Source organism: Oncorhynchus masou, chromosome 29 (genome assembly GCF_036934945.1).
Source record: "Oncorhynchus masou masou isolate Uvic2021 chromosome 29, UVic_Omas_1.1, whole genome shotgun sequence".
In the NCBI taxonomy this organism is placed as follows: domain Eukaryota; kingdom Metazoa; phylum Chordata; class Actinopteri; order Salmoniformes; family Salmonidae; genus Oncorhynchus; species Oncorhynchus masou.
In genome coordinates this window covers 21,275,647-21,285,993 of record NC_088240.1, presented here as the reverse complement: position 1 = coordinate 21,285,993, position 10,347 = coordinate 21,275,647, and the positions used below count along the sequence as shown (strand labels likewise).

General features: G+C 44.5%; 1 protein-coding gene across 2 annotated transcripts; it reads right to left on the bottom strand.

The window, feature by feature from the left end:
* Nucleotides 1-596: 596 nt before the first annotated feature.
* Nucleotides 597-3,146, bottom strand: hao2 (hydroxyacid oxidase 2 (long chain)). 2 transcript variants are annotated; one of them, XM_064947064.1, is made up of 7 exons: nt 3,016-3,146; nt 2,721-2,872; nt 2,329-2,612; nt 1,795-2,013; nt 1,438-1,596; nt 1,280-1,349; nt 597-940 (listed from the first exon to the last, which is right to left on the bottom strand). In XM_064947064.1, exons 1-7 carry the CDS (start codon nt 3,144-3,146, stop codon nt 882-884), a joined length of 1,074 nt encoding a protein of 357 aa, XP_064803136.1. In that variant the 3' UTR covers nt 597-881. The 2 variants fall into 2 exon arrangements, with proteins under 2 accessions (XP_064803136.1, XP_064803137.1); XM_064947065.1 differs by having other exon boundaries at nt 1,795-2,010; nt 2,356-2,612.
* Between the last annotated feature and the right edge of the window lie 7,201 nt (nt 3,147-10,347).

The window sequence follows — 10,347 nt, the reverse complement described above, 5'->3', positions numbered from 1 at the left end:
ATGAGCCACATCAGTTAGCATCATTTTAATGAACATTCTACATTACCACAGCACTCCAGAATCAGTTGATGGAACATTCCAAAATACCATGGAAATTATTGTATCTTAACACCAGGCAGCCATTGCGAGTGTACCCATGAGTTTACCAGTCAATTGCCAGGGTTAGCGCTTCCAAGTCCATTCTATTCATTCTTATTTCTATGAGTTGTCATGTCATTGTGGCTCCAGGGTTCTGAATCAAATCACAGTTCTCAGAGGATTAGGAACTGGAATACCAAATGGCCATGTTACATCACTCTATCAACCACACTCTTCTCACTGCTGCATTCACAACCATATTCCACCTCACCATCCAGAACAGTTATTACAATCAAACCAGAAGGGATCAATCATTTAACCCTCAGATCTGCTTTGACTGAGGGATCTCTGTCAAACATTGATCTAAAGGCAGACCACCTTCACAATTCACTAAACTTTAATCACTGTATCAGAGACACAATATCAGGCCTCTTAACTCATACATGGGTTAACACTGGGCCTGCAGCCATTGAGAGTTAAGAATAGGTTAAACGGCATGATCTATATCATGTCAACATATCTCAGCTGAGTGATAACCATATTTTGCTGGTTATATCATATGAAAGCTGCTTGTATTGAAATGTCCAGTTATTTCCCCACAATAATTCAGGCAGCCACATTGGATTCAACTATTAAAGTTGATGTATTAGAATGATGTCAGAGTCAGTTCAATATGATTCATGTGACAGGTATCGTTTTGTTGTCCCAAATTCCAGTTTAGTTCGAAGTTATACTGATTGAGAAGATGGCTCCGTTTTGTTGCTTTGTCATAGTCGTCTGGCTGGTTCTGGCGCCCCCTGCTGTCAAGTCAGTTTAGAGAACTGGATGAGATTCCTGTTGATCTCAGCCACGTTTCTGCACCCTGGGGGAGGAAAGACCAACAAAACAGTGTTGCATTGTTATGAGGTTGATGTACTGATGGATAAGGGTTTTTAATCTCAGACTGGAAAATATATAATTACAGATGTAGAATCTTAATTTGTTGCTAAGGAAATGCAAATGTGTAGTGTATTTGAGGTTTAAAAAGTCTAAAGATTGTCATTTCCACTTCAAAAATGTATCAACCCTTACAACAATGTCAATTAATTATAATCCAAATAATTCACATTTCCTATTGCTGTAGAATTATTTTCCTGTTGTAGCAAACTGGCTCAAATTAATATTCTTCATTTATATGTAAGACGTTTTGTTCCTCACTCACCAGACAGAGCCATTGACAGACGGAACTCATCGTTGAGGATCTGTAGTACCTCCCTCACCCCCTCCTCGCCCTGAGTAAACAAAACACAGGCAGCAAGACAGTCGTTACTCTCAGTATCTTAACTTAATAGGTCGATGACACACAACGTTAATAGTTACTTTATAGGCAAGGCCCCACACGGCTGGCCTCCCGATGAACACACACTTGGCTCCCAGAGCTACGGCCTTCAGCACGTCACTACCGGTGCGAATTCCCCCGTCCAGATACACCTCGATACGCCCTTGAACCGTATCCACAATCTCAGATAGGGCATCTATCTGTGTGGTAGAGAGCAGAGGGAGGTAAAGAAAAGCCTACTTAGCCATAACATAAAGGACAGTAAATTTAAGGACTCCTCAAATGAACTGCCCTTTAATATCACCATTTCATTAACTAAATATTGTTTGGCTTGCTGATTGTAGAGTGAAATAGAAGGGACATGAGGACGAGGTGGTGTAATTTGTCCCTGTTCGTACTGTGGCGGGCCCCCCGTCCAGCTGGCGTCCTCCGTGGTTGGACACGATGATGCCCTGGACGCCGTGCTCCACGGCCAGCTCAGCATCCTCCTTGGTCAGGATGCCCTTGATGATGATGGGAAGGCGGGTGAGAGACTGCAGCCAGTATACGTCCTTCCAGCTGATGGAGGGGTCCAGGGTGTTGGAAGGGATACCATACTCTTCAGAACTCGCAGCCTCCTACAGACATAAAATGCAGTACACAAACATACAGTACAGTAACATACACACAAGGACACCTCAGGGGAAATGCATTCGTTGGATTTATTAAATCATTCAAAAGCAGCTACTGTTTCTACTATGCGCACTACTTTCCTGGACACAGATTAAGCCTAGTCCTGGACTAAAAAGGACTAAATGTTCAATAGAGATTCTTCGTCCAAAATTATGATTAATCTTTGTCTGAGAAATGGTCCCAATATGATTTATGGTTAAATCATTACTGGTAAAAATATTTAATCTAGAAAAGCAAAAAAATGTTTATTTTACCATTACCTGGATGACCCCGTCAAAGTTTTTGACCTTGAGGTGCGGCGGGAGCTTGAACTGGTTGCGTATATCATTGCGCCGCTTCCCAGTGTAGGGCACGTCGACGGTGAGGACCAAGGCTTTGTAGCCCAGGGCCTCCACACGGTGAACGATCGACTCAGACAGCTTCCTGTCCCGGTACACATAGAGCTGGAACCAGCGGTACCCGTTAGGTGCTGCAGCCACGATCTCCTCCACAGAGCAGGTGGAGTAGGTACTGGTGATGTAACAGGTGTTCACTGCCTCCGTACCTGAGGAAAGAGAGAGCTTTTGAGTTGATCACCCCTAGGATACACTGACAAAGCTATTGCTCTGCAGAGCTCAACCTCTACAGCTGTTAAACCCCCCCTAGTCCTCACCCCTGGCAGTGGCCATCTCTCCCTCATGCCAGGCCAGGCAGTGGAAGGCAGTGGGGGCGATGCCCACAGGGAAGCTGATCTCTGTGCCCTGCACCGTGGTCCTGGTGTCACTCACCGACACATCTCGTAGAATCCGTGGTCGCAGACGGATCCTGGGTCAGAGACAAACGTATTATTTTGAGTCACATTGTTACCAGATCTTCCTAGCACTCCAGTTTGACGTGTGGTGTTTGAGTGGTTTTTGTTACATTGAATTGTATGTCTTGTAGTTTACAGGACAGGGAGAAGCACCTACCGTTTGTAGGCCAGCAGATTGTCGTCCCTGGTGCAGCACTCGTCTGCTCCGGCTGCGTAGTAGTCCCAGGTTGCCTTGGAGAGGTGCTCTTTGGCATACTCCTCAAAATCTGTGAGACATACCATAGCCATCTCAGCACAGCGGATCCCCTCTCTGTGGGATATATGATCACTGTCAAGGACAGCAGATGTAAAGCAATGTTGTCAATTACACTATCAGGGAAGCCTGTCTTAAAAGCAGAACTGGAGAAATAGTTATGGCATTGGAGATTTAACACAGTAAAATCACTGTACATTGTTGTGCAATTGAAACACATAACTGCAAACAGCTTCTGGTGCATATTTCACAAGAATACAGTGTGGAAATTTTTGTGGTGTCACCAGAACCTGGCTTTCGGAGCTTTCGACCCAAATGATTTTGGCTCAACAGCAAGTCTTTGGCGCTGCTGGGATGGTGAATTAAACTACTACACAGCATTACACACTGCTGTAAGGGATTTCCTCTTCCTCAGAAGAGGAGAGGCGAGAAGGATCCGAGGACCAATATGCGGCATGGTAAGTGTCCATGGTTCTTTTAATACGAAATTGTACACATGAACAACTGAATACAAAACAATAAACGTGGAACGAACGAGACCCAAAACAGTACCGTGTGGTGAAAAACACAGAAGCAAACACCCACAAACAGTGAAACCCAGGCTACCTAAGTATGATTCTCAGAGACAACTAATGACACCTGCCTTTGATTGAGAACCATACTAGGCCGAAACATAGAAATACCCAAATCATAGAAAAACAAACAGACTGCCCACCCCAACTCACGCCCTGACCATACTAAATAATGGCAAAACAAAGGAAATAAAGGTCAGAACGTGACAGTACCCCCCCCCCCCCAAAAGGTGCAGACTCCGGCCGCAAAACCTTAACCTATAGGGGAGGGTCTGGGTGGGCGTCTGTCCGCGGTGGCTCTGGCGCAGGACGCGGACCCCACTTAACCAACGTCTTAGTCCGCCTTATTGTCCGCCTCCGTGGCTTTCTAACCATGGCAACCCTTCTCAATGACCCCACTGGACAGAGGGGCGCCCCTGGGCAGCTCTGGCGCGCCCCTGGGCAGCTCTGGCGCGCCCCTGGGCAGCTCTGGCGCGCCCCTGGGCAGCTCTGGCGCCGGGCAGGCGGGAGACGCTTGACAGGCGGGACCACCTGTAGGGAGGAGACAGAGAGACAGCCTGGTGCATGGGGCTGCCACAGGACCCACCAGGCTGGGGAGACCTCCAGGAGGCACCTGAAGGACCGGGCTGTGGGGGAGCACTGGAGCTCTAGTGCGCAGCCTTGGCACCACTCCCCCAGGCTGGATCACTACTCTAGCCCGGACCCTCCAGAGTGCAGGCACAGGTTGAACAGGGCTATGGGTAAGCACGGGAGATCTAGTGCTTACTACGCGCACCTCTCCCTTAGGCTCCACTCCCACATTTGCCCGGCACGAGCGGAGCGCAGGCATAGGACGCACTGCACCCTCCCAGCGCCCCGGAGACACAGCACGCAGAGCCGGCGCAGGATACCCTGGCCCGAAACGGCGTACCGGCGACCAGACACGCTGAGCAGGCACCATACGCCCTGGCTGGATGCCCACACTCGCATGACACTCTCGGGGGGCTGCCCTATAGCGCACCGGGCTATTGGCACGTACTGGCGACACCGTGCGCTTAACACGGTGCCTGACCAGTAACGCGCTGCTTATAATAAGCACGAGGAGTGAGCTTAGGTCTGCTACCTGGCTTAGCCCCACACCTCGTGTCCCCCCCAAAAAAACATTTTTCGGGGGGCTGCCTCTCGTACCTGTCGCACTGCCGTGCTGCCTCCTCATATCGCCGTCGCTCAGCTTTCTCTGCCTCCAGCTCTGCTTTGGGGCGGAGATATTCCCCAGCCTGTGCCCAGGGCCCCTCCGTTCAATATCTCCTCCCATGTCCAGGAGTCCTGTGATGCTGGCCGCTGTTGTTGCTGCTGCTGCTGTCGTCGCTGTCTTTTACCACACCGCTTGGTCCTTGGTTGCTGGGTGTTTCTGTAAGGAGTTCCTCCTCTTCTTCCGAAGGAGAGGCGAAAAGGATCGGAGGACCAATATGCGGCGTGGTAAGTGTCCATGGTTCTTTTTAATACGAAAATGTACACATTAACACAATGAACGAAACCCAAAACAGTACCGTGTGGTAACAAACACACAGTGAAACCCAGGCTACCTAAGTATGATTCTCAATCAGAGACAACTAATGACACCTGCCTCTGATTGAGAACCATACTAGGCCGAAACATAGAAATACCCAAATCATAGAAAAACAAACAGACTGCCCACCCCAACTCACGCCCTGACCATACTAAATAATGACAAAACAAAGGAAATAAAGGTCAGAACGTGACAACTGCATTGGAAATACAGCTGGGCTGTACGGACAGAGATGACCTCAAATAACCTAAAGTTAATTAAGGACACAATACAAAACTAGCCAACTTGTCGACACCCATGTTTATTGTAAATATTCCTAGTGGACTAGTACAATACTAAGCAATTATCACAACAGAGAAAGAAATGTACACAATCAAAATGCCAGAACACATAACAGTGCAGAGTCATATTCATCTTTCTCCATTTCTAAAACATAATTACAGCAGCCTATGAATCTCATTGTCTTCATTTGAGTAGTTGAACTACTACATGACCCATTCTTTGGCATTTAAACACTGCCATGGGGATGGGACAAATTCTCTAACATAGAAACTGTACTTTTCCAGGTAAAACCTTTTCAAACCTCAGCAGCACTGGTAAGCTTTCACTTCGTTGACCCTCTTTTCTACCGATCAACCTTTTGGCCTCTATCACTCTTCCTCCCTTCACATGTTCTTTAATATCATCTATGGACATAGATATTGGGACCCCATTGATGACTCTCCTCAACCTAGCGTAAGCACAAGGGACATGGTTTTTAATCTTCTTCCAAATAAGCTTTTCCATTTGCAGAATCTTCCCTTACCGAGCCTGGCTACCACAAAATATTAACAATGTACCTTTTCCAATGAACCGGGCTAGTTTGACTTCTCCTATCTCTTTCTCTACGGCATTGGATAGGATAAGGTGTACGCCAGTATTTCAATGTAATGTCCTGTCCTAGAGAGGAAATGCACGTTTAGGTTTCATCTCCGAAGAATGACGAAGGCTACTTATACATATTCACAAATTAGGTGTTGGAATTTTCATGTGGATTTGATAAACATCAACAAATACATATCATTGGTTATATCGTTATTTCCCATAGGGCGGAGCACAATTGACCCGGCGCCGTCCGGGTTTGCCTGGGGTCGGCCGTTATTGTAAATAAGAATGACATGCCTAGTTAAATAAAGGTTCAATACAAACATTAATACAAAATAAATGTCTTACTTCCCATTCTCTTTGCTGATGATACCAATTTGATTTATCACACAAGAATTTTGATTCACTAATTAATGAAGCCAACTCAGGCATGACCACATTTCTGAATGGTTTCAGATAAACAAATGATCTTGAAATGTTTAAAAAAAAAATCTAACTTTATTGTATTCACTGGTAAGAACAAGAAATATTGTAAAAAAGAAAGCCAGAATCCCAATTGGTGGGACTGATATGGATCAAGTCACATCCACTAGATTACTCATAGTTCTTATTGATGAACAGTTGTCCTGGAACGATCATATTCAGTTGGTCTGCAGCAAAGTGATGAAATCTGTTGGTGTCATCAGGAAGATTAGTGGTTTTGTTCATCAGTCTTGCTTCCTTACTCTTTACTATAGCTTAATTTACCCATATCTCATTTACTGTTATATTGTCTGGGCCAGTAAATATTTCTCGTACATACAAAAATTACTCATCATACAAAATACATTTGCAAGACTATCCACCTCCTCTAATTACCTGGCTCTATCTGCACCTTTGTTTAAGAAACTTGAAATATTATCTATATACGACATCAATGTACGCCAATTGTGCATTTTCATCTACAAATACTCATGCCTCAAAAACAGTTCACCTAAACCCTTCCATGGATTCTTCCAGGTTAATTTTGAAATCCATCTATATAACGCAGGACGCTGCGATAACCTTCACCTTCCCCTCTGTCGCACCTCACGTAGTCAATTCTCTATCAGATACAGTGGTACCATACTCTGGAATTCTTATCTTCACATTGCCAAAATTCCCTCAATAACGAAGACTGGGGGTCAGCCTGATGAACCAAACTACTCAGTAATCTCCTCCATGTAGCCCAACTCTCACACACTCACACACCCCCCACACACACATACACATTTCAAAAAAACATATGCTGTTTATTATTTTTTGTGATTGCTGATCGGTTTATTTGTACAATTATGATTGGTGGGTTTTGTTATCTGTTTTATCTTTGTACTTATTGTATATTGTTTTGTGGTTTTTATATAATCCTTTGGGCTTCCAAACCCACCTGCACACTGTTTTTTTTGTTTTAAACCACTGGTCTATCTTTGTCTTTGCCATCTATTGCTATTTTAAGTTTTGGCATACTCTATAAATTGCATCTGTGAATCTGTGATTGAAAGAGTTAAAAAGAACAAGATGAAACTCTGGTCATATTGATAACTATTGAAAGATATGTGTTTTTCTACATTGTAAAGGACATGGTGCAACATTTGGTAGGTAGGCTGCAGCAAAGCATTTTATACTTTAGTAGACACTTTTATCCAGAGCAACTTATAATAGTGAGTGCATACATCTTTGTACTGGTCCCTGTGGGAATTGAACCCACACCCCTGGCGTTGCAAGCACCATGCTCTACTAACTGAGCAACACGGGACCAAGCAAGCCCATGCTCATGGTTCTTCCAGGGGAAGTTAAATGACAGACTACAATGACTTTGCTCATGGTCATGCACGCCTCAAATGACATGTTCAGTAATTACAGTGCTTTCAGAAAGTATTCACACCCCTTGACTTTTTCTACATTTTGTTGTGTTACAACAGCCTGAATTTAAAATAGATTAAATTTAGATTTTTTTGGTCACTGGCTTACACACAATATCCCACATGGTCAAAGTGGAATTATGTTTTTCAAAAAGTTTACAAATCAATCAATTAAAAATGTAAGTTCAGGAGTAAAAATGTGCTTAACAAGTCACATAATAAGTTGCATGGACTCACTCAGTGTGCAGTAATAGTGTTTAACATGATTTTTGAATGACTACCTCATCTCTGTACCCCACACATACAATTATATGTTAGGTCCCTCAGTCAAGCAGTGAATTTCAAACACATATTCATCCACATCGACCGGAGGGGTTTTCCAATGCCTCGCAAAGAAGGGCATGTATTGGTAGATGGGTAAAAAAGCAGACATTGAAAATTCCTTTGAGCATGGTGAAGTTCTTCATTACACTTTGGATGGAATATCAATAGATCCAGTCGCTACAAAGATACAGGCGTCCTTCCTAACTCAGTTGCTGGAGAGGAAGAAAACCAATCAGCGATTTTACCATGCGGCCAATGTAGACTTTAAAACAGATACAGAGTTTAGTGGCTGTGATAGGAGAAAACTGAGGATGGATCAACAACATTTGAGTTACTCTACAATACTAATCTAATTGACAGAGTGAAAAGAAGGAAGCCTGTACATAATACAAATATTCCCAAACATGCATCCTGTTTGCAACAAGGCACTAAAGTAATGCTGCAAAAAATGTGGCAAAGCAATTAATTTTTGTCCTGAATACAAAGTGTTATGTTTGGGGAACACTCCATATTTTCAAGCATAATGGTGGCTTCATCATGTTATGGGTAAGAAACAGAAGACAGCTAAACACAGACAAAATCCTAGAGGAAAACCTGATCCAGTCTGCTTTCCACCAGAGACTGGAAGATTAATTCACCTTTCAGCGGGACAATACCCTAAAACACTTGGCAAAATCTACACTGCAGTTGCTTACCAAGAAGACAGTGAATGTTCCTGAGTGGCCGAGTTACAGTTTTGATTTAAATCTGATTGAAAATCTATGGCAAAACTTGAAAATGGTTGTCTAGCCATGATCAACAACCAATTTAAAGAATTCTGAAAAGAATAATGGGCAAATATTGTACAATCCAGGTGTGCAAAGATCTTAGAGACTTACCCAGAAAGGCTCACAGCTGTAATCACTGCCAAAGGTGATTCTAACATGTTTTGACTCAGGGGTGTGAATACTTATGGAAATGAGATATTTCTGTATTCTATTTTAAATACATTTGCAAAAATGTCTAAAAACATGTTTTCACTTTGTCATTATGGACTATTGTGTGTTTTTTTTAAATACATTTTTAATTCAGGCTGTAACACAACAAATAGAATAAGTCAAGGGGTATGACTACTTTCTGAAGGCACTATATACTGTAAGTGTCACGTTCTGACCATAGTTCTGTTATTTTATTCTTTGTTTTAGTATGGTCAGGGCGTGAGTTGGGGTGGGCAGTCTGTTTGTTTTTCTATGTTGGTTTTATGTTTGGCCGAGTATGGTTATCAATCAGAGGCAGGTGTCGTTAGTTGTCTCTGATTGAGAATCATACTTAGGTAGCCTGGGTTTCACTTTTGGTTTGTGGGTGTTTGTTTTCCGTGTGAGTGTTTGGTCCACACGGTACTGTTTCGGTTTTGTATATTACATGTTTATTGTTTTGTATTTCAGTGTTCAGTTCGTTTCATTAAAGATTACATAATGAACACTTACCACGCTGCGCTTTGGTCCGATCCTTACTCCTTCTCAGATGAAGAGGAGGAAATCCGTTATAGAAACGCCCACCACAAGAGGACCATGCAGCGTGGTAACGGGCAGCAGCAGCGGCCGAAAACACAAGACTCCTGGACTTGGGAGGAGATTTTGGATGGCAAGGGACCCTGGGCACAAGCAGGGGAATATCGCCGCCCTAAAGCAGAGCTGGAGGCAGCGAAAGCGGAGAGGTGCCGGTATGAGGAGGCAGCACGGCAGCGCGGCCGGAAGCCCGAAAGGCAGCCCCAAAAATGTGGTGAAGCCAGGTAGGAGACCTGCACCAACTTCCCTGGCTTACTGAAGAGCGAGAGGGACCGGGCAGGCACCGTGTTATGCGGTGGAGCGCACGGTGTCCCCGGTGCGTGTGCATAGCCCGGTGCGGTACATTCCAGCTCCTCGTATCGGCCGGGCTAGAGTGGGCATCGAGCCAGGTGTCATGAAGCCGGCTCTATGCATCTAGTCTCCAGTGCATCTCCTCGGGCCGGCGTACATGGCACCAGCCGTACGCATGGTGTCCCCGGTTCGCCAGCACAGCCCAGTGC